The sequence below is a fragment of the Vidua macroura genome, chromosome 10, assembly GCF_024509145.1.
Source record: "Vidua macroura isolate BioBank_ID:100142 chromosome 10, ASM2450914v1, whole genome shotgun sequence".
NCBI lineage: Eukaryota > Metazoa > Chordata > Aves > Passeriformes > Viduidae > Vidua > Vidua macroura.
This window is the reverse complement of record NC_071580.1, coordinates 9,393,888-9,418,644: the sequence shown is the minus strand read 5'-3', so window position 1 is coordinate 9,418,644 and position 24,757 is coordinate 9,393,888. Positions and strand designations below refer to the sequence as shown.

The window sequence follows — 24,757 nt, the reverse complement described above, 5'->3', positions numbered from 1 at the left end:
GTGCCAGCTCTTGACTCTGGTCTCACGCTTTAATGACACCCTCTGATCCACAGGCTCCGATTTGGAGGAGGTCAGGCCCTGCTGCTCAGCACCAAGGGCTGGTCACTCCTTGGCCACTGTCGCGTGGGTGAGCAGGGGATCAGCAGGTTTGCTTGCTGCCCAACTTCCAGCGCCAGGGGAGCAGGAAGAGCTCAGGGAACAGGATCCCAAAGAGCTCAGGGAACAGGATCTAAAGAGTTCAGGGAACAGGATCTAAAGAGCTCAGGGAACAGGATCCTAGAGCCTGCTCTTCTCTGCGTGGCAGGTGAGGCCATGTGGGTGCTGAAGGAGGTTTCCTCATGGGACTTTTGGAGGTACAGGTGTTTGCAAAGCTGTGAGTTTCCTCGGGAACAACACCAGACTCAGATCTTTACAATATTAGATCAGCTAACCGGTGCTATTTTCACTGATCTGGCTACAAATTTGGATGAAGCTGGAGCGTTGGCCTCAAGCTGGAGCAACCCATCCCAGGAGACTCCGCTGGCCCCGGCTGGAAGCAGGTGGCTGCCAAAAAACCCCATGGATCCCGGTGGCTGCAAACCCGGCAGGCTGGGGACAGTCCGGCTTGGGGGGCAGCACCTCCTGCCTCCCACGTCCCCGCGATGCCCCGGCTCAGCCCGCGGTGGGCTCCCAGCCTCACAGGCTGTGCCTGGCCGAGAGGAGCCCAAGGCTGCCTGGAGGCTCCCCTTCCCCCGGAGCCGGCCCCCGGGGCCCTGTGTCCAGTGCAGGGAGCGGGGCTGGGACCCCCGAGCCGCCGCCGGGGAGCCCCTGCCCACCCTGTCGCACCGGGCGCGGAGCGAGCGCTTCGCGCTGAGCCCTTCTGGGCCCCGCCGCGGCCCGTAGGCGCCGCTGCCCCGGAAGCGGACGGGGCGCTGGGACATTCAAACGGAGCGGAGCGGCCTCGGCGCCGGTGAGCGGGGCCGGGACAGGGACCGGGACCGGGACCGGGACCGGGACCGGGACCGGGACCGGGACCGGGACCGGGACCGGGCAGGGGAGAGGGGACTGCGGAGCCCGGCCCGGCGGCGCTCAGCCCCGGTCAGCCCGGTGGCAGCGCTGCCGCAGCCCGGCCCCGCAGTTCGCTGTCCCGTCCGGCCGCTCCGGGCCCGGCAGGAGCGCGCTGGCGGCCGGGGCCGCGCTCCCGAGGGGCCGGGGGCGCCTGGCAGGAGAGGCGGCGGGCGAGGGGCTGCTGCTGGTGCCGAGCGTGCGGGGGTTCTGTGCCGGCTGGGGAGTTGGACAGCCCGGGGGGCGTGGATGGAGGCCAGTGGTGATCCCCAGAACCAGCCGGGTGACAATAACAGGGGCGGCTTTCATCCTGAGCCCGGCTCAGCGAGTGTCCTCCCTCTGCGCGTCCCTCGTGGCATTTCACTCGTCCCCATCACCGTGCCCAGGCACGGCAGATATACCTGTACCCACCTCTGCCTTCCCTCCGCTCTCTTGGGAATATTTCAATTCCTGGTTGCCCGCAGGAGACCGGTAATGAAACTGTAATGCATAGGGGCTTGTATCTTTTTCAGTGCTGCAGTTACTGACTGCTAACGTGGTTAAAGTCGTAGAAAATACTGTGAAGGCAACCTGTGAATGTTTGTTCTTTACCGGTAAACAAGAATGACAAATTCTTGTCTCCTGGAACCAAACCATTGTTTGGAGAGTAGTCTCACTGGCTTTTATAAATGTTATCTGCTTGTGTTTCATTGGCAACAGGAGAAGGTGACGTTAAAGCTCGTGTAGGGCTACCCGTGTGTGTTTGGTAATAGCTCGGTAGCAGGTCAGTCTGTTAGAAGAGTTTAGCTGTTGGCCAGAACCAATGGAAAATCTTAGGAACAAGAATCGCAAACCACATAATGAATTTTTCCTATTTGTTCAGGGATTTTTAATTTTTGCTTTGCACCGTGAAGCCTGCTCACATCCGTGCCCAATTACTGAAGTAAATCCCGGCGCACCGCGCGTTGTTTCTCCAAAAGGGCCGGAGCAGGCACGCCGAGGAGGAGCTGGCTCTGCAGCCCTTGGTCCCTGCCGGGTAATGCCCCATTCCCAGGCAGGGTGGGCACCGAGGAGACTGCCTGGGTGCTTATCCTCTCTGCAACAACAGTGAAAGGGAGAAGAGAGCTGAGTAAGGGCAAAGAAAAATTCCAAGCATGGTGGGAGTAGGGAAGCAAATATAAATTTCACTTTTGCTGATCTCTGTATTCTGTCCTGCCAACATCCCTGTGCTTAGAGAAGGGAAGGGATAGGTATAATAGGCAGTATCCTTTATTTAGAGTCCAGTGCCCCATGGTTCTGGGATAGCAGAGATGACAGTGAGCCCTGAAATTCTTCATGTACCAGCTGGGGTGAAATTCAGCTGTTCAGCTTCAATCTTGTCCTGAAGTGAAAAAGAGGCATTTTTATGAAAACACGCAGAAGCCAGCAGTTGCACTGGTCTCCAATATCAAGAAATTCTTATATTCTTCTTTGATTTTACATACAGCAAAAATCATTGCCATGTCCTGTCTATACTTGTAATTTACCTCAAAATAGCTGAGCATAATTTAGTAGATTGTTTTGCTCCAAAAGCTTAAAAGTTAAGCACCTGAAAAAGGATTGAAAGATGCTTGATCTGCTTAAGTTTGATACTCGTGCAGCAAAGGTGGAGATGTGACACCATCTACAGAAACTGGTGCTGGATGGAGCTGCAGGCAGTGTGTCTCAGCCAGTAAGAATTAGGAGCTCTTGCAAGATAATTATTATTTTACTTCTGTTGCACTGGGAGGGAGTTCATGGCTAAAAAGACAAGCTGAAATGGGTAGTCTTGGTGTTTGAACATTGTCCTGTACAATGGAGAAGTGTCAGTCACTGTGGGAGGGAGGTGACAGGCAGTGTTTGCTTTTGACAGCAACAGTGAAGAGCTTCAGTAAGGATGCAATTATTTTTGAGGACTCCAGGCTGGACATGACAAGATTTTGCTTCTGATAACCACTAAACTGGTGCTTCTGGTCAGTCTGCCAGTTGCTGCTTTAGTTTTCCTGGCTTTTTCAAAGGCAAGGAAGAGCAGATTAAAGGAATCCTGTGTATTTGGGTGGGACAAAATCCCTGTTTTATGTGGTGTGTGGGCAGGTACAGGTTATGGGCTGTGGTCACTCTTAGATTATGGACAGGGATTTGGTGCAGGGCAGATGTTGAGTACATTTTGAAACTTCACTTCCCCACACTGGAGTGATTTACAAAACCAGAATTCCTTTTCTGCAAAAATTTTATACTTTTGTGTCATTTGATGTAATCAATTATTTGACACTTTGTTTCAGGAAAATAAACCTGTTTTCCTCTGTATCTGTTTGTAACTCTCAGAAGTTTGGGCCTTTCACTGCACTATGGATCAGCTGGGGCATGTGAGAAGTGCAGGTTCTGCCCAAGGTGCCAAGGAGGGACTGAGCAGGGCAGCTGCTTCCCAGAAGAACGCCTACACCAGGCTCGTGCAAAAGCACCACAGCGGCCGCTTCCAGTCCTACCTGAACCACATTGCACAGAAGATGCAGCTGGAAGAAGGCTTCTCCAATGACCCCAGCTTGGATCTGGACCTGCCTCTGAGGAGAGGTCTGGTGAAGGATAATCCAGTCAGGAACGGGATAAACATACACAGCTATTCACCAGTCAGAACATCTCACCTGGAGCAGCCCCTGCCTGGGTTTGAGAACGATAAACCCCAAAGTGCTCTGAACAGATGTTCTCTTAAAAAAAATGCCATTGCTAGTCCAGAGGGAGACTTGGAGGTGGAGGAAGACTATTATGTGTATCAGCATGGAGCTGCATCTGGCCTGTTAAATGTGAGTGACAGCCTTGGTGGGAGAGCATCAAACAGCCTGAGACACCGAGGGGCTCTGCAGAAATCTTCTGGTTCTGATGAGAGGGAGGAGGAGGACATGTGGAGGAAGAAACATAAGAAACGAGGCAGATATCCTGCCAACGTTGATACAGCAGCTGGACACTTGTTGACTGAACAGTTTGGTGAGGATGTGCTGGCAGTGAATGCCAGAAAAAACAGTCACTTGTCTCCAGGTCAAGCCCAAGGTGAGTTCACTCTGATGAATTGTTTGGTCCATTTGCTACAATTACTGTGGAATTGAATGCAATGTGTTAGTCATGAATGAGTTAACAGGAGCCAGTCCTGCTCTGTCCATGTTAGTCAGCCCTTGGTTACCTGTGGGTGGCTTTGTCCTGGTTTACAAGTAAGCCATGTGGCATGTGCAAATGCCTTCATGTGGAGCCAGCTTGGTGCTGGCAGGACCTAATTCCCTGGCCTAAACTCTGTGACTGTGGCTGTGCTGCTTCCAGCATCAGCTCGGATCAGCTCAGGTCTAGAAGAGCCCAATTTCTGTGGTGTAGAGTCCAAATTAATAAGACCACTGGATCTGAGCTGACTCAGGGCACAGTCATGCTTTTCTTTGCATTGCTTCTTTGAGTCTGGAGTGCTGGTTTGCTTTTGGTCCAGGTAAATCCAATACTCAGGGGCTAAGATGTCTGTGTATTAGCCAATTCCTGATAAAGAGTGTTGACTCCAGGAAATTTTGGTGTTAGTAACAGAGACCACATTTTGCAGTACTAAAGTGAATGTGCCTCTTAAATGTGGTGTTCAAGGCAAAAAGCCTACTTAGGAACATAAATAAAATTTTTATTAAAAGAACCCCAGAACACAGCATGAACAAGGAACCTAAACCAGACACTTTAAATTTAATTTTTCAATGTAATGGGTTAAAACTTTCAAAGAAAGTTATTTATGCTGAAATGCTTCAATAGCCTGATCTTATGCACTACTACTGAAGGAACTCATAAATATCACCATGTTAAATTCTCTGTAACAAGTACAAAAGAGATGGATTTCTTGGCTGGGTAAGATCAGCCTAAGGCCCATCACAACTCTTAAATTGAAAATTAAATAGCTGTTTAGCTAAATCAGTCTTAAAAACTAAGCCCTAAGACTCAAGAGGGGCAAGTTATATGCTTTTTTCTGGGTTATTTTTGAGATTGTGGTGATACATAATGTGCTAAGGTTAGTAAACTTCCATGGGTGCTTGCACGACAGATCACAGATAGAGATTTAATGCAGATTATGGTAAAATTTGTTGATGAGCTTGATTTTTGGGAGGGCTTTTTTTTTTAATATGGTTCATTGTAACACTATTTGTTGTGCTAGCCGGTCATAATAGACTTCACTTCCTTCAGCTTTTGAAGCGTAGGAAGAGCAGATGACAGATGAAGAGTCTCAAAGGCATAGAGTTTATATCCAGGAAAATTACAGGTGCCTACATGGATAAAATAAAAATAGCCTGGCTTTCAAAAGCAAACACCCCCAGTGGCCTCCTGCTCTGGTTAGAAGTGGGGTTGCACAACCCCTTTAAAAACAGGTTGTTTGTTTAGTGTAAACACTGAAAGCAGAAAATGTTGACCCTTGTGTTTGACTTCCCATGTGGAAAACTCACACTGTGGGAAAGATTATTGGAAAGTTATTTGCTCAGCAGTGACACCTTTCCTCTTCTTCCCCTGTATGCCTCCCTGGCCACCCTCTTCTGCAGCTGTGACTGGTTACCCTCCAGAAAGCTTGCAGGGATGTGAAAACAGTTTCTTGGGGAGGAAAGAAGTAGGAAAAAATAAATATGTCACTTGTTTCAGAGAAATGTCTTTTCTGCTGTTCAGTCTGAGTGTATTTTAGGACTCTTGTTTAAGTGAAATGAAGATTTTGCAGTAGGCAAGTGCTTAGGTATAAGAACTCACACATCACAGTATCAGATTAATATTTTCTCACTTCAAAGCTTGTATTTCTCTCTTGATGCTGATATAAGTCATATTACTTTGCATAGGCAGGTGTCTGGTTTGATCAGTTTAAATCAAGGCTTGTGAAGCTGTGATGGCAAGAATTGCTTCTGCCATAAGAGCGAGGCATATCATCTTTTCAGAAGTGACATTTCCTCACAAATTAGCTCTCTTCAGACTGTTGTAGGCTTTCCAAAAGGCTCTTTGAGCTAATCTCAAAGGCAAGCATCTCTCTTTATACCATTTCATTTCATTGTCCTCTTCTTAACAGCTCTTCAGCTCAGGCTTAGCCATGGTTTGCAATGACCCTAAAACTGACAGAACTAATAGTGAAGGCAGATATAGTGATCAGTGAAAACCCTTTGAGTGCCCTGAGGCAGGCTGTAGGCAGCAAGGGACTGGTCCCTGTTAATGTACTTTCAGTGGCAGAGTGATTGCTCTGGCCTTAGAGGAAAGCAGAGGGGTTTATGGACCCCTAAACAGGTATCTCTGAGCCTTGGAGCTCAATTCTGCTGATGTTCCTGTCTGGAGTTCCATAGAGAAACTGCTTTTCCTAACTATTGGAGGCTTTGCAGTAGAGAGAGTTGAGTGTGAACAGAACTTCTTTGTCCCTTGTGTGAAACATGACATAGTCATGAGACTGCAGGTTGGATTCCCTCTATGGCATCAGCACTCTTGGATTTGGGAAACCAAAGCTGCAGATAGAGGAATTCCACAGTTGCTCCCTTCTGTGCAGTTTTAGCCTCTGCAAGGAGAATCACCGTAAAACCTCCTGCTCTCAGGTTTCTTCCCAACAAAACCCAGTAAACCAGAAAATAATCCTAAAATGTCACTTTAAATTGTGATGCTTAGAGTTTTTAATCTAATACAATTTTTCTCCTGGTATTTTCCCTTAAATCTCCAATGCTCTAGATTCTTTGGGTACTAAAATTTGGTTTAAACTTCCTTAACAGAAAATTATCAAGTCCCTTGGTTTGTTTTCTGGCTTTGATCAAAGGCTCTTAGCGTTTTTCCATTTCAATCCATAGTTAGTAAACAAAATCTTCTTTCAGACTGACTGAAATTGTTGTCATAAAAGGGCTTAAAACCTTTTTCTTGAGGACAGAAGTGCTGACTTTTTCTGCAGCATCTGTCTGTCACATGCTAGGAGTTGAGATTTGCATGGCTGCTATGTGGAATTTCAATATTTGTGATGCTTTGCTTTGTCAATAAGTAGTTTAGAACAAGTGCTGTGTTTTATTTGGGACAGCAAGATTTCAGTTGCATTTTGAGGACATGCACTTGCTAGCCTGTTTTTTGAGGGAGAATTGCTTTTTGATAGCACATTCCCAGGTCTGCTGGAAAGCCTAGAAATCAGACATCTACAGGAAAGGGCTGTCCTCCAAATGTGGAATACCATCTCCCAGCCATACTTGATTTCAGAGGATCTTGGGAGCTGGACTACCTGGGAATGAGGTGGCTTTGTTGATGTTGAAGCTTGGGTGGAGCAGGATGCTGGTCAAGGCTGATTGCTCTGAAATAGGTTCAGATTTTGCAGGGCTGGATACACTGTCTCAGTGTGTATCTGCAGACAGCTTCCTTGGGGAGAACAGTGTCAGCTTCCCTACGTATCCTCCTGAGGCTCCTCTCACTAAAAACTTCATAGGTTTATGATGTGATGGAGGCATCTTGCCCATCTGTTAGGGTCAACATGCCCCCTTAGTAGAAGCAGACAATTCCTGGGTAACAACATGCCACATCTGAAACAGTGGAAGATTTCCACAGCCCTTTCTGATTTATCATCTTTCTGACACTTGGCATTTATTTGCCCAGCCTGTGCTACTTAACCAACTTGGGCAGCTTCCACGGAGGAGTGGTGCTGGCAAGCAGGCTGGTGTTGAGCATTAGAGCTTTAAAAACAATTGTTGCTGTTGGATGGTGGTGTTGTGCTTGTGGCTGCAATCTTGACATTTAAAAGGTTCAGGATAGGTAAAGGAAATATCCTGGATTGGCTTCCCCGTGTGTTTGATGGGCACAGCTGCTCAAGAAATATCAGCCTTAATAAGATGGCAAAATCTCAGGTATTTTTTCTTCTCATAGTACTGCAGTATAATTGTGTGTTTGCCTTTGTTTCTCTGGGGGGACTTTGGAGTAAGAACCACAGCTTCTGCTTTTCCTTTCTGTAATGCTAATTTGAGATAATGATACTTTTTAGTGTCTGAGTCTTCCAATTCTTGTGTGGTGGAATTCAGTTCTCAAGAATGCTGTTATCTCCCTATCTGGCACCAGTAAGCATGAGCCAGCAATCTACTAAAGGCTATGGAATCAGCTCAATAAATGGAGAATGTTGGTTGCTGTGGAAATCTTTAAAATGTAACTAATCTTGCCAGGTTCAATGTAATGTTCCTTAGATGACGTTAATCATAGTAATAAGATATGGGAGAGAAGGGAAAACTGGATTTACTGTATGGCCCCATCTGAGAAATGAAAAGTATGAAAAATACATGAAAAATAGAATGCTCCTTTCTCTAATGGTTTAGCAACGTCATCACAAACATAAATTTCTCATGCTTTTGATAGAAAAAATGTTGCATTCCTGAATCTTGTGCAACTAATGTTTTTGGCAAACATCAGCTATAGTATGTGAGTTAATATCTGATGTATCCTCTCTTGGGGAGATGAGATCTTGCCCTTGCAGGGTCTGTGTTTTTTATATGTGATCTAATAACTGTCTTCTGTGCCCTTTACCAGAGCCCTGAGCACACCATGCTGCAGCAGGAGCCCTTGCATTTGGCAGCAAAGCTCTCACCTCTGTGAATGAAGGAGCTTCCTTCACCTATTAGTGCTTAGGTGAAAATGTTCCTCAGTGGAAATACTTGTTGCTGTTAACCTGCTTTTTTTTTTTGAACTATTTTTTTTCTTCTCACTAGCCCCCATACTACCTACTACTACATACTACTACATACTACCCCATTATGTAGTGCAGGTAACTATGCCTGTCAGTGTGGTGTTGGTCCTAGGAAAATGATAGGCTCATAGAAAAACTAAATTGATTTTTAATTAATTTTAAATCTTTCTGTTCGTGTGACTTGTCATCAATTTATTTAACAAAGGTTCTGTTGAGCTCTTCACTGTCAGTTTCTTATGAGATTAGGGTTTTGATGCCAAAGATGTGAATATGGATGTTAGTGTGTGAACTTATTTAAATCACCATTGCATGTGCAATGGTTTAAAATCTGTTTAGTCAAACTAATTAAATGCAGCAATAAATTTAGAATTGTTACCAACAGGTGTGTCTGGTTCTTGCAGTGTCATGTCCTGACCCTGTGCTGTTTAATATGTCTGTCAGTCATCAGGAAGAAAATATATAAGTAGGATTGAAAAGGGTTTTTTTTGATGACTTGCAGAGTATTGAATAATGGGGGTAGTTACTGCAGCCATCTGGATCACTTGGTGGACTGGGAGCAGGCAAAACAAAATCCATTTACTGGATTGCCGGCATAGAGCCATGATAGCAGTGTGAGGAACCCAGTATGGGAAGCAACAGCTTGGAAAAAAGTTTTTAGCTCTTGATGGATTAATCAGCTGAACATCCTCCTCCTGTGAAATGTGGCCAAAAGGGTAATGTATGAGCATGGGAATTGGAAGATGGAGTATGGACTCTGTGTGTCTTTGGCACGGCAGCAGCAGCTTCTGGAGTGTTGTATCCTGTGGTGATGCCCTCAGTTTGAGGCGGATGGTGATGAATTGATGAATACTCAGAGGACAGCCATAGGGAAGATGAAAACGCTGGGATTGTGAGTGAGTGATTGGAGGAACTCTGCTTTAGTTATCACAGAGATGCTTGGGGGAGGGGAGTTTTCAGAAAATTGCCTACATGGGGAACAGATGTTCAATAATAGGCTACTCAGTTGAGCAGATTATGATATAATGCATTTGAGGCTAAACAAATCCAGGCTTGAAATACAGCACAATTTACCAGTGAGGGTGAATGACCATTGGAACAGTTTTACCAAGGCTTGTGGTATGTGGGCTGTCACCAGCATGTTTAGAAGCCCTGATAACAATTTCCACCCCTGAAAAATGCTGTCATTCAAACAGGAATTAATTTGTAAAAGCCCTCTGTCCTCTGCTGTCCATGAGGTCAGTCAGGCTATGCACCCCAGTCAGGTCTAGCCTGTTACTCAGGTAATGTCCAAGTGTCTCCTTCACTATGGATATCCAGGTAGGTTGGACAGGTTCTTTGCAGCTGAATTCAGTGGCTCTTGTGGTTCCTCTCTAGCTGTGGCTGCTGTGGACTTTCTCTGCTGTCTTCCTCTCCAACTCTGCTCCTACCTCTCCTGTCCCAAAAGCTGTTGTCCATCTTTTGCCCTCCTACCCCAATCCCCTGCTCACCAGCACCATGAAATGCTGAGAGCTGCATGTCCCGAACTCCCTCTTGTGGGGAAAGCCAAGCTACAGAGAACTGAGACTTGTCTGGGGCTGGGTGAAAAACAAAATGTTGTGATCTATTGCATAAAATAATTTCTTCTGTGACAAAAATAAAAATTTCCAGGGTACTGAAGGAAAATGTCAACACTAGCAGCTGCAGCCCGCATATGTATGTATGGGGCATATCCTGCCTTGGAGAATATTCCAGGCTCTCTGCAAATAAAAGCCAGTGGACAAAATGTGGTTTTGTTAATTTGGTAAGTTTTTAGGCATTTTCCCCCACACTGCTAGGGATTGTGATTTATGTACCTACTGCACTGAGTGGATAGTATGGGGAATGGTTCATCAGCAGATGAACACATTCAGCAGCACCTTGGGTTACCTCAGGATATGTAGGAATCTGAAGGCAGTTCTTTGATTTCTTCAGCTGTTAATGTCTTCTAGTATGTTAGCACCTCCTATCAGGTATTTTGCTTTTCAAAGCCTCTTAGGTTCTTCTGATCTTTGAGCAACTTGCTTCTCTCAAACTACTGAAGCTCAGAAAAATCAAAGTGAGAACTTCCACAATATTGTGTTTTTAAAGTGTTTTCCTTGAAGTCTTGAAGCAGCTTTTTCACAGTGTAGTTGCTGGATAAAACAAAGAGCAAAAGGCATTGTGGAATATGTTTAGGGAAGATGGAAGGATGAGGGGGAGTGGAAGCAGCCCTGACCTACATCCCAAGGCAGGAGTGGAAGCCTGGAGGAGTGCAGTCATCAGGCGGAGTAGGTAGTGAGGAGGTCAGGAGCAGGGTGGAGCAGGTTCACAGAGAGTCCTGAAAACCAAAAGAGATGTACCCCCTCCCTGACAACACCACTGCGCTGCTGCACGCAGCTGGAGCACAGTAACTATTTTGATAAACTTTTAGTCTATTGCTACTAAATGAATTTCGTCACCAGCCCTTCGTTCAGAGCCTGGAATGGTATCCTTGGCTCCTGCACTACTGTAGTACTCCTACAACACAAACCCTGCTGAGGAATTGAATAAAACTGCAATTACTGTCTCAGTTACTGAAGTCAAAAGCCTGCAAGCATGAGGATGCTTGGAAGTGTTTTGGAAGTGGAAGCATGGTGTCGTGAGCACATGATCTTGGCGATCAGGAGCAGTTTCCACAGCATTGTTTTCAGCAGCAGAAAGAATCCATTGTGCATTTTTCTTCATTTCAGTTTTTCAAAGCCTGGGCCCCTTCTGAAAGCCAAAGTCAGCAAGAACATTTTCCCTAGTTCCATATTGAAATCTGGGGACATGCAGCACAAGAGTTTTTAATAAGTATGTGCAGCTTAAAGCAAAAGAGCAGTGGCAACAAGTGCCTTCCACCATATGTCTGCTTCCCACCTCATTTTCATGAGTCTGGAAAAGAGCATCTGTCTCTACTCCTGACTTTCCTTAATATCCATGGACATGCCACTTTTTTGCTACCTTCATTCCTAAGTCAGAGTGTTTCTTCCTCAGTGCTTCATTCTAAGAATGTTGGATGTCTGAATCTTTCATAATCAGCTGCAGTGGCACAGTCACTTCCAAAGGCAGCTCATGGTCCTAAGAACTCCCTCACAAACCATGACAGCCTGTGTTTTCCCACCTGGAGTCATTGGCTGGGGGATAGGCTGCCTGTCTGTGGCCAACTTGTTCCCCATGTGGTCAGGATTCCCTTTGTTCTTTTTGTGTTGGACATTCAACTCTTCTGTGCATCTTTTCTGCCAAAGCTGTTTGGAGAATCACCTTCTCCAAAGAGGCAAGGTGAGAGAGTTCTCTGGGTTTGTTCCTGGGTGGCTGCACCCATGGCTCAAACCCATGGTGCACAAACACAGCCATGCCTGTAGACAACCTGCTGGCTGGCTCAGGCAGAGCTGTGTTATGTTGTAGAGAGTTGCTGGTAACCAGTTGGGCTTTTCCAGTCCTTTGAATTACTGCTGAACTAATTTTAGAACTGTGTGGACAGGCTTTCACTTAACACGATGTCTTCTCATTTTATTTTGATTTGTCTTCACGGTGGAAAGTTACATTTAGATTTATGCAGTGGCTGGACCCTGGTGGCCTCTCATAATGGGTCAATTAGTGAGGCTGGGGGGCCTGGGAGCTGCTTCCGACAGCTGGATTTCAAGACAGCATCCACTCAGTTCAGGACATTTGCATAGAATTTGCATTTTGGCTGAGCCCGTGCATGTAAATGTAGGTTTGCATTGTCTCTCTTCTTTGAATGACTGTTTAATTAACTTTAAACTTAATTATGCAATCTGCCATCTGCCTAAATCCCTACAGTGCTGTTATATTCCCATTCTTTTCCAGTTCCACCAAGATATTCCCTTTCCTGGAAGTTTTCCCTCCTTTTCAATTATTAAGATAATTTCAAATTGTTCACTTCCTTGGCTACTTTTTAGGAGGACTCACAGCAATGTTGTAGGAACTCTTAGCTTTAATCATGATCAATCTGCAGCTGATCATGGTCTAGCTTGGACCAAGCAGAGGCATGTGCTGCAGAACCTCCAGTTTAAGATTCTTTGAATTTACATTTCATGAGAGAACAAGGATCTTCTTTTAGTTGCTTGTGATAAGGAGAACACACTCTCAGATTTTCTCTTAGACTCCAGATTGAGCATCTGAAATATTGCCTACCATGTTTATCTCCTGCAGGTCTCTGTTGCAATGAAACATCACTGAACTGATAACATATCACCAAGTCTTGCCTTTCCACTCCTACATCCCTAATGAATTCTTTCCCATGACATCCTCATTTGTCTCTATTGCTTTGTCTTTAATCTCGAGCCATCTACTTTATTTAAGCTTTTGGCTTCAAGATACTGTAAAATGCATGGAGGTGGTTCTGTTCCAAGGCTGTCCAAGAACTCTGAACTCTTTTACTTCATGTTCAGAGAAATGTGGAAGCATGACTGTTCCTAACATAGGTTGAAGCAGAGCTGTGCTTTCTGTGAGCGTGATGGATGGGGTTTGGTCCTGTATGTGTATTATTGGGGCTCTAGAACAGAGATTGATTCCAGGGAGTGCCTTTTAATTGCTGGTACAGAGCTTCTTCCCTGAGCAACTATACCAACAGCTGTCTTTGTGTTTTTCCTTTTAAAATTAAATAGAAAACAAAAAAAGGATTTGGCTGTTACCATTAGTGGGGCATTTAATCTCTTAAATCCGCAAAATATTTTGCAAAACATAAATAGCTTGTTACTTCTGGCCTGCCTGTGACCAGTGTTTTTGTTGACATAACTCACATTTGAGATCACTTCAATGGTGTTTGTTGGTTTTGCCTGTTGTTTTTGCTTGTGTGTAGTAATTTAATCCCGGATATTGTAGTAGTCATTTAAGTGCTTGGAGATTTTTGACTTTGTCACTTCTATAATATGGCATTTACTGGATTTCACTGGTGCATTAGAAATTCAAAACAATCTAACAAACACATTTTGGCTTTTAAAATTTGAGAGGGAATTATTCTAGAGGCTTCTTTGAGCTGCAGAAAATATCAAATAGCTTTGAAATTGCCTGCTTAAGTGTATGAAAGGGGCAGACACAGGGATCCTAGCATCCCTGATGTTAATGCACTTCGTACTGGCAAAGCGTCTTCTGCTGGCAGAGTTTATTTGCCTTTGGAGAATGAAAGGGGCAGTTGCCTGGTACAACAGTGCCAACAGTAGGTCTGTGCCTGTCCAGAGCTCCCAGCCAGGAGCTGTGTACCCCCAGCTCATCAAAGCTGTGCAGAGACAGAGTCACAAAAGTACCTGAGATGAGTTGTTTGGGGGCTATGTAGGCTTGTGGATTTTTTAATGTCCCAGATGTCTTTCCAAAACAAGGCAGAGTTTGTGTTGGCTGAACTTTAGTATTGAGACTATTAATACACCCTGTTACACATCAGCATCCATAGTACCTCATAAACCTGCAGATAGAACTTCCTGGCAGCTCTTGGAGAGTATTCATTTGCTAAAAGACCAAATTTGATGGTTTCTAAAATTTGCTTTGTCAGCTCTGCCAGGAGTCAAGGGCCAACTTGAATTTACAGATCTGTGAGGTGATGCCTTGGGCTGCCTCATGGTTGGACACTAATTCATTAAATCTCTACTAAGGATGAGCAGGAACATGCTTTATTTAACTTTCTTGCTGTGTTTAACCTAGTCTGACTGAAATGGGAGTGTGGACTAACCACAGGCTGGTATCAGGGTAGTTCTTGTTGCTTTTGGTTGGTTAATTTCTGCTTTTGGGGCTAGGGCGGTGTTGGGTGATCCTTCTTTTGGTAACTGCCCTGTCTTCAAGATCATGGGTGTGTCCTTATCATGTCTCACTAAGTGCATGGCTGGGTTGTCTTGAAGAATTACTTGGAAGTTTTGAAGGAAATTGGTTTAAGTCATTCAAATGAGTCAGCAATGAAATGGAACATTGTAGAAATATGGACAAATATTTAGGAACTGTGTGTTAAGAGTGTCTCATTAACTGATAACAAATTGTTCTATTGCATGTTACCAGTTCTGGGGGTATGCTTCTGTTTCTTCTCATGCTTATGTTAACTGGAAAACAGGGTTTTCCAAAGATTCCTTGCCATATCTAGACCATGATCTAATGCTGGGAAGCAATGGAAAATCCTCTTAGCAATAGCAGAGTTAGTGTAGGTGTTGGTGTCCAAGCATGGACTGATAAAAGTAAATAGCAGATGCAAGTGTTTTGTATTGGAAAATTTGCAACAATATTGTTCTGTCCAATGCTTTCGATATAAATTCCTTTTTTTTTTTTTTTAATGTAAAAGGACCCATTACATGCTGAGATAGTGCCTGGGGGGGGGGGGTGTCAGACACTGCAGAGGTGTTACCAGCACCATTGTGATGCTCTCACAGGCCTGCCCACCCCAGGGAGCTGCCTAACCATTGTAGGTATCTACATAAATAATATAGATGATAAGAAAGCTGGAAGTTTGGAGGTGAAAATGTCTGGTGAAAGTATAGATGTCCTTTGGTAGGAAAGGGAGAAATTATATCAAGATCTCCTTATCTTGAAATTCACTTGGGTCTCTCAAGTAAAATTGGTTCTTGCTGGATCATAGATGGCAGTTGTCATGGATGTGCTGATGAAGATTCAGCAATACTTTCCTTCTCTGCTGGTAGTAATCAAAGAGATTGTCAGGTGTGAGAGGGCAGTTAGAATGTTTTATTTTTAGGAAATAAACTTTCTTATGTTTAGCAATATGCAAATTTTAATATAAAATTAAAGACTTTGTGGCCTTGCTAACTTCATGTTTACTTGAGCATTTTAGTTGATTTAGTTGACCAACTAGTTGATCAACTGACTAATAGATGTAAATTTAATTAAATGCAATACTTTTCAAAAGCTAAACTCTGGAGTGATTTTGTATAAATTATGTCCAAATCAGCTGATTTAAAACATCTAGCCTCCTCTCTTACTGTAAGCCAGATCAATTATTCTGGGAAGCTGCCTGCATGCTTTTATTCCCCCCAAATAAGAAAAGATTAATAGGTGCTTAGGTTTAAATGTGCCATTGTGTGATGTCATTGTTGTGATAGAGATGAAGTGAGGTGGTTTGGATTTCAGATGGAGCTCCAGTGCTGTCCTTCCAGCAGAGCTCAGCCAGCCCCTGCAGCCTTTCAGCTTCTTTTCCTGGTGTCCATGATGAGAATAAAAAGTGAGTGACTGATTGTGAACTGTCCTGAAGGCCCACGAATGCCCCCACTTTTCTTTCACGCCTTTCTTGCTGTGGAGGTGGGAGTTGTGTGTTTCTGCTTCCCACAGGTGCTTCCCTTTGGCTAGTTTGAAGGGTTTCCCTGCTCCATGGGTGGCACTCTGGTCCTATTTAGGTGTCCCTCTGTCGCCCTTGTAGGGAGCCTCTATACCTGGTGCAGGTGTTGGGATTTTCTCAACCCAAATCTCCCTCCAGAGGACTTCAAGTATGGAACAGTAAACCACCTTTCCTCAAATTATTAGTCCTTTGTCATTTCCCATTGAAAACGGCAGAATATCTAGAAATCCCAGGCAAGTGTTGGCTACACAGGGAGCATCTCTACATCATCTCTGCAGCCAGATAAGCACCCAAATGTGTTGCATTTGCTGCATGTTGTGAATATTTACATGTTGTGCACTAGAATTGCTGTGTTCAGGCCTGAGTGGTTCTGCACAGCAGATGTGTTTGGTGCTCTGTGGTTGCTTCAAATCTCCTGTTGGGATGGATCAGCCAACCTCAGCTCTGCGCTTTAGTCTTCCTTCCACTGAAATTATTTTAATTTTTTTCTTGTATCCATTTGCTTAATAGTTTATTTAGTATTTGGTTATTTTAATGCCTAGGATGTATTACTACTTTGTGTGACATCCTGCCATGAGATTTTGTTCTTTCTTACAAATCACTCAACTGTGACCAAGGAAAAAGTAAGACTGACACATGTAGTGCTGGAATAGGGTTTAACCATGTTTGTGATAGATTTTTCAGAAAGAATAGTCTCAATATATCCTTTGCTGTAGAGTAGTCAAGTTACAGTTTGCTTTGTGGAATGATGCCTGTTTATGCATCAGAATTATCAGAATATTAATGCTGGGCAGTGGGGGCAGCAGGGAAGCCCATCTTGAGAGGTATTTTTAACTTCCAGTTTTAGAGGACAGGTGCATGGCAGAAACAAATACTGACTCTAGTTGAAACAGATGGTGACCTGTAGCTAGGTCTCTTTCTTTTAAAAGAAGAAATACAAGAGATTACAGTCATGCAGAATTTGATGTGTTCCAGTTGAATGCTAATTGTGACAGTTGCCTGTGGCTTTGTAACAGGGGTGGCTTTGTTTAGCCATAAATGTCATGGCCAAGGGGTCAAATACTATCCGAAGTGGCTGCGTGTGAGTGTGTAAACTGCCGTGTAGGCCAGCTATGTTGAAGCAGAGTTTGTTGTTTTGAGTGAATTTTGGTTTTGAGTTCAAGCAAATGAAAAATCCCACCACAGAGCAAGCCCAAGGTTAAAGTGTTGAAAATGTGCAGATGCCTCTCTGCATGTCTACCTTTTATCACACAAAGATACTTCTCCACCCTTTGCTGTTACTGTACATTATTTTTGGCTGTAGGGGCCCCAAATTTTTTGAACCACTGGACAAGCCAAGTGCTGGACAACTCTTCTCTGCAGTGCCTAATTCTGGCTCTTAGCTTGCTGCCCAACTCATGAGATATTTTTTTGCATTCCCCCTCTGCATTTTAGTTTTATGCTCTCTCTTTTTTTTTTTTTCTGCTCCTTCTTAATTATATGTTAAGATTTAGCCTCCTTTTTATCCTGGGCTCTTTAATTCATAGTAGTATTTTCTGTGACTTGCTGTCATAGAAACAAGGGCTTCAGAGGACCTTACAAGCTCGTGTAATCCATTTCACTACGTCAAGGAAAAAACGGCTCCTCTTAGACCAGCTCTGGCAGACGTCTGTCTCACCTATTTTTAAGAACCTCCAACGAAGCAGATTGCATGACCTCTCTGCATGAGCAGCCTAAAATCCCGCCTGTTGCAGCTGAAGTCAGATTCCTTCACCAAAATGTCTCTGAAAACGTATCCAGGAGCAAATTGTGTTGCCAATTCTCTAGTCTGTACTTTTACTTTTGGTGTCTGTTTTTAAACTTAACTTGACCCTTAGGACATTTGTAAATCAGTTCATTAGGCAGTTGTGAATCAGTTAATTTTAGTTCCATCTCATTATGTGAGCCATACAGGTTGCGTTGCCTCAGTCACCTCATCTGAAACCTAAATTTGCCTCTGTGCTAAATTTGCTATGTTACGGCTGCAACCTCCTCAAACAGTCTCCGCCCTGGAAGTACCCTCAGAGTGTGAAAAGCTGATTGTGTAGAAAAAGGCCCAACTATGCTGTGTTATTGTGACTGAAAACAGAAACCTCCTCTTTGTTTCAGCTTCCCCTTTGGAGACACTGCTGCAGTGTGTAATCTCTTCCTGGACTTGTCTGAGCTGGCACCTTCAGTTGTCCCTCTGCCTATCTTGGTGTCTTCCCTCCTGAATTAGGAGGGTCCCTCCCTCCTGCTGATTTGCCTGTTGTTGTATATATAAAAATTGCTTTTTCTCTGTGATTGGGCAAAGTAGCAGTTTTTTTCTTGTTGCACCATATTTTTTAAAGATCTCTGCTTAAGTACAGCCTTTAAAACATTTTTTTTCCTTGCTGCTGTGAAGCCATCTTCTATTTCATTTGAGAAGGATACCATAGGTAAAAAATTTGCCTTGTAACTTGGATAGCACCGTAGCAAATAAGTTGGCGTTGCACGTTTTCTGACTTGCAGGTACAAGCTTGGACCCAGGGTGCGTAGCCAGGAGGGGCTGGAAGGCAAAGCTGTGATGACATGTTCAGTATCCAGGTGGAGGGCCAAGAGGGCAGCTGCGCGGCGCTGGGTTGCATTCCAATGTGCTGATCCGTGGAACAGCGTTGGCATACGCTTTGGAAGCTGCTGCTTGCTCTCCTGGCTGTAGGGAAGGGGCTGAGGTGATGGCAGGGAAGTAAGGGGTGAGTCTCTGCAGAATATTTTCATATGATTGTGGCCTATTCTGAGCAGGCTGGACATTTGGAGCTTTGGCACTTCTTTCTGGTGTCCTTGTGTACCGCGCTGCCTCTGGTAGCTCCAAAGTTAATAACTCCAATGTGGGTTGTTAATTTTTTTCTGCCTCCTTGATTCCTGACCTGCTGAATTAAGTTGTAGGGAGGTTATATTTTCTCACTACTTGGGGGCTTAATGGGGTGGAGACTTTGGAAACAGTTTAACAATTTCACATTTTATATGCTCTAATGAATTTCCCAGGATTTTGGAAGGGTTGTATCCAACTTTAGCATCGTAATTTCCAGCGTTTTATTTATGCTAAAATAAGTTAGTGGTGTGTTATGAGACCCAAAGAGCCAACAGATTACAAATGAACTAATGAAGGCATTGTTTCTCTTGGATAAAGGCTGTGACTCATGGTTGTAACTTGTACGGGAGAACTAGAGACCGTGAGCTTCACCAGGACCACAAGCTGGCACTGGGGCTCCTCTTCCCTTCCTTGTTATTTCAAACCTGTATTTGATTTCAGGTGCAGAAAAAAGAGGGTTTGCAAGGACCAGAAACAACTCTGAATCTGCAAGAACTCCCCAGAACTTCGATAGGAAGAGGCAACTCTCTGAATCGCAGACAGAAACAATGAACAATTCAGACAGCAGAATAAATCCCAGACAACTGGGAACTCTCAGAGGTATTAAAGCAGTGTGTGTACACGCTTCAGGAATAAGCTGCCTTGAAGCCCTGTGCTTTAAAAGATGGGCTGGGATGAATGCTATTGACTTTAAAATGAGCTGTAAAAGACTGTTGATTATTTGTAAAATATGATTATTCCAGGCTTTTTGGTGTTCTGAAGTTGGGTGCCAGTATTTCTAGGCAAACTGTTCTCAGAAGTTCAACTTTGAATATAAAACTTCTGTACAGATTCTGTTAAGATACACAGTCATGTTTGGTGGGCAAGGTAACACTTACAAATTTTTGTTTGCAGGAGGATCCTATGCTACTGTCCCAACATCAGGTGACAGAAAGAATCTAAATAAACCCACTCGAGGGAGGAAGAAGAGTATATTTGAAGCCTACGTGTCAAAGGAAGATGTTTCAGCAGGACTGAAAAGGGGAGAGCTAATTCAGGTGCCTGAAATGTACAATGTCCATGCTCTTGTGATAAGTGTGGAAATCACAGGCAGTTGTTGGAAATCAGCAGCAGTTGATGACAGGGAATTCGTGTAGCACTTGTAGATGCCAGAGGAAGATATTTTTCCTTTCTCAGGATGTTCTACAAGTGGGATGGAATCTTCTACATTCTTCTGAAGTACTTTTTTGTTTGATTTCATGTTCTGTAAAATTCCTGATCCACACGAGTGATAAATTGCAGATTTCTGTTTGAATAGTCTGCTGGCCATGATGGTCATTACTGGGGAGACACTTCCTTTTACAAATGATGCTCAAAACAACAGCAGTTGCTAGCAGCCTCTGTCTGTGTCAGTGTAAACAAAACCAAATGCCCTTAGCAAGGTACCTCTTCTGGAATTTCTCACAACAATGTTTGTGCTTCTTTTTGGAGCGGCAAAACTGCAGCCATCAGTAGGCAGCAATTATTTTCTAAAGAATGTGGGGGTGGACCTGCTGTCCTGCCTGCTGGATAGAGGAGATTTACATGAAGGCTGGCAGGGCTGAGGTGGAGAAGAGAGCGTCCTTGCACCATGTTCATAGTAGTCCTCAACATGGTGTAATGTTCTTCAGGACACACCTGGCATCCCAGTGAGATCAGACTGGCTGGAGAAAAAGGGCAGGTGGAAGTCAATGAAGGCATAACATCCACACTGAGGCTTTGTTTACCCAAACACATACGGGTCCATTGCCATTTAATTAGCGTTGTAGTACTGGTGAGGTTGTGATGCTTTCATCAATACACTGGAGTCTCAAATGACATCACCTCAATTTTTGTCTGATTTTTTGTTATAATTTTATAATAATTCTTGTATATCATTATAATGGCATAATCTCTGGAGGTGTGATGAGGATTTTACATAAAAGACTGCCTGATTCCATTCTGAAGACCAATCTCATGCACTCTTAACTTTGAGAGAAATCATATTCTTGCTGATGATCAGCATGGTCCACTGGGCTACTTGGACCTTAGATCAGTGCATTTTTAAAGACCATCACAGACATCTGCAATGGGAAGCAAATGGTGAAGGAGGAAATGGGAGCCTTTAGCTGTAACTTCCCTCATGGCTGCACTGGCATATGGCATCAACTAAAGCTTCTGCCTTACCTTCAGGAGTGTTTTGGCACCATTTTTGGTAACACGGCCTGATAGTGTTAAGTGCACTGTGTGTAACTGCCTATGAGGTCAAGTGCAGCTGCAGATGAGGCACATCAGGCTATGACTACTACCTGAGAATCCCATTGAAATGCTGAGTCCCCAGGGACCTGTGATTGCATGATCCCTGGCAAAAGAATCCCTAATTCTTGTAAATGTGTAGTATCCACTCCAGGTCATGTGCTGCGTAACTGGAAGAGTCTTATATGCTCTCTTAGACTCTGTCTGTTTTCCTTTCATCCAGTTCCACATCTCAGGGAAACAATTGAAACTGTAGAAGCTGTATTTAATAATTCAGAGCTGAGTGTTAGATCATGGGCATCCCAGCTCAGTATTTCTCCAGTTCATTCATCCTTATGATTTCATCAAGACCATTCATCACTGCAGCCTCAACCAAAATAGGTGAGATCCTGAGGGCAACTTTAATGAATGGATGAATATTCAGTGGTTTTTGCTACAATGGCAAGAGACAGAATGAACACATCCCTATTGTGTTAATCCCCAAAAGCAGGGCATTGTTCTGGCATGGTAACCTGCAAAAAGGCTCCACATGAGCATATGGAAGGGGAGGACAAAGCTATTGGTCTGAATCTGATGGTCCTGAGGCAACTGGAGTGCTCCCAGGCAGCAGCATGACTCTCTGAACATGGGCTATCTCCTGGAGCATCCTGGAAACACTGGATGTGCTTATATTTGGATGAGAATTTGAGAGCTCTATTAGGGAGAAAAGAGCCTACGATAATAACATTGAGATTCTTGGACCTTGGCAATGCAGCTGTGCAGCAAAGTGTTCCTAAAAGCCCAACCCACAGAAACTCCTGGCAGACCTGGAGGTTGCTCAGATGACACACAAGTGCCACGATTAGGCAGCCCTAGATCAGGAAGAGTGAAAGGTTATCTTTATGGGTGCTGACGTCTGTCAGTAACATTGATCTTAATGGCTTCTGGTGCTGTATCTGACATAAGTCATGCTTTGATAAGTAGCAGGAGAAGTGTGACCTGCAGATTCCTGGATTCACTTAGTCACACAACATGTCTGGAAACGTCGTTCTGCAAGAAAAGGGATCTGAGCCCAGGCGCTTGTGAATGCACAGAATTCCCACTTCCCTGCCCTTAAAACTGCAGGGAGCAAGCCCCAGGCATATCAGGTTGGTTGGAATCACACCGGATAGCCTGAAGGCAAACAAGATCCAATAACTCCTGCGTCCTTCTGTGAGAGCACGAGGATGGCTACACACAGCAGATGAAATCAGGCTGTGTATTAAAGAGCATTGACCCAAAGGACTCTAATCATCCTCTGAAGCATCAGCCAGAAACTCATGTCTGCTCCACGCCTCCAGTGTCTCCCAGACCCTCCCTGCAGGGCTGCTGGGGTCAGGTGGAGTGAACAGAAATGCAGAGACTACTTTGCTGTTGAAAGGGTGTTTTTCCTTGAAAAGCTGTTCTTTTGTGGATGTGAAAGCTGGGGTTTCCCTGATTTTCATGGATTGTTTTTTTGAAGGAAGCCTTGGTAGCAGATACTTGTGAACCTGACCTAATTTTGGTGTTTTGTACATACAAATGGATCTAGACATATGTGTTACAATAGTTGTTATAAACTGCTTGGTTTAGGATGCTTGAAGTTTAGTCTGAGTACTGCCTGCCCTGCATTTAGCAAAGCAGCTTGAGAAATCGTGACCCTTTTGTGTCTCACTGGGAAGGTTCAGTAAGGTTAGAAACTTTATTGGCAAGAGCCTGTGAAGCTGCCTTGAATCATCAGAAAATGTTTTAGAAACCTTCCTGCAGACCTTGTTCTTCCCTTTCATAACAAAAGCCCTAATGACAGAAAAACACTGATAAATATAGCAGCTATTATTTGCAAGCTATTGTAAAATAATACAACATTAGTGTGACATCATGAGACTCTGCAGCCAGATCCTCACCCCCTAATACACATATGAGAACAGTTGTTCATTGCAGATGGGGAGAGTGACTGGTTCCAGATATGATATCACAGCGTGAAATGTACAACATTGTAAATAGGATTTTCATGGGCACAGATAATAGGGCCCATCTGCTTTCTAAGATTAATTTTGTGAGTTTCTTGCTTAAAGGAAGAGCTGAAGTTTTTTAATGTTACTTGACGTAAGAATTCTAATGCTGATCATAATTAGGTAGTGCATATAAAATGCAGATAAACAGGCTGCACAATAAATGTGGTAACACTATGCTCCTCTGTGTGTTTGCTGGAGCTGGGCATCCATGGTCACGTTGCTGCTCTGGTGCCTTCTGGGCCATGGACACAAACCCTGATTTTTCATGTGCATTATTGGCATTTACACCTGACTGATTGACAGTTGTCCCACACTATTCAAGGGGACTATGCAGAGGAAAACAGGATATCCCCTCATCTGCTTAGTGCTGGTAGGTAGATCCACATATGGGAATTGACTCATTGTCAAACAGAGCAACAATCCCTTTCCATTTTTTCCTTTCTGTCTGTAGCAGCTTCCTGATGACTGATTCTGGGAAATAAGTGGAGGACAACCATTGAGAATTTTCCATCAGTGGATAGCAGTGCTAATAGAAACTGATGACAGCAAGTCAGCTCTCACTTTGCTTAAGCACAAAATACCCCAGGGTTTCTCTCTGTGGGTCATCTTTGTTTCCATGCTGTTGTCCTGGGTTATGCCTGCAATGGGGGCAAGTGTCCTTGTTAGTACAAGTTATGTGAGACATAAAATTAGATAGTGCAGCAGAGTACTCAAATAGTATCTAAAGAATATGGAATACATGCTGCTGGTAATCTGGTATTCTGTATTTGCTGGTAAACTTCAGCAAATAAGTGCAATGGAAAATCTTCGTAAATCTGTGAATTCTTCAAGGCAGCTAAACTTTCACATGTAATCAGCTTGATTTTCTTATTGTCTGAGTGTTTCCCAGAGTGCATAAAAAATTATTTGCTGCAGTAAAGTTTTAGAGAAGCAATTCCTGTGAGAGGCTCCTATGATTGCTTAACACAGAAGTGCAAACAGATGGAATCTGTTCATATAATAAATTGGCTAACATTACTTCAAATACACAAGTGGAGAAATTTCTAAAGTTTCTCCCCAGAGCAGAAGCCTGTTGGAAGGCAGATACCTAAGTTGTATTCCCATAAGATTCAAATGCTGTCAGTTTGAACTGCAGTCACCCGAATCCCAATTTCCAGGATACTTTTGGGATGCAAATGTGTAGCCTATAAGGCTTTGGTTGGCTCTGCCTTTCTCTTGGATGGACATGAGTGCAAGCAGCAAAACTGGATGGTTTACTTTGGAGGGTTGATACGAATTTGTTGCAGGTGACTTGGCCTTTAAGTTGGCAGATAACAAAGCAGAAATAGATAGACCATGGAATTTTCAAATGTATTTAAGATAGTTTGCCTTTAAGTGTGTTTAAACAGAATTTAATCCTGTAGACTTTAAGTGTTTATTTTTGGAAAATCCTTTAAATTCTTTTTTGGAAATGTACTTTATTATCACAGTTACTGCTGCTGTCTGTTTGCAGGAACAGCCTAAGCAGCCAGAGCCCCATAAGAATGATACCTGCTGCCATGCAAGCTCAGCTTTTCTTTTCCTCTTTCCTTGCATCCTCCAAAATAAGCAAACCCAACATTCTCCTTTTCCAAAACAGAGCAAGC

The 24,757-nt window shown here is 43.9% G+C and overlaps 1 protein-coding gene across 1 annotated transcript in view; it reads left to right on the top strand.

Annotated features, from left to right (window-relative positions):
* The first annotated feature begins 891 nt into the window (after positions 1 to 891).
* DIS3L2 (DIS3 like 3'-5' exoribonuclease 2) overlaps positions 892 to 24,757 on the top strand; it is a 182,350-nt gene continuing 158,484 nt past the window's right edge. The window contains exons 1-4 of the mRNA XM_053985837.1: positions 892 to 949; positions 3,367 to 4,086; positions 19,309 to 19,467; positions 19,762 to 19,904. Coding sequence (XP_053841812.1) covers positions 3,390 to 4,086; positions 19,309 to 19,467; positions 19,762 to 19,904 — 999 coding nt within the window. The 5' untranslated portion in view covers positions 892 to 949; positions 3,367 to 3,389. The remainder of the gene's footprint in view (positions 950 to 3,366; positions 4,087 to 19,308; positions 19,468 to 19,761; positions 19,905 to 24,757) is intronic.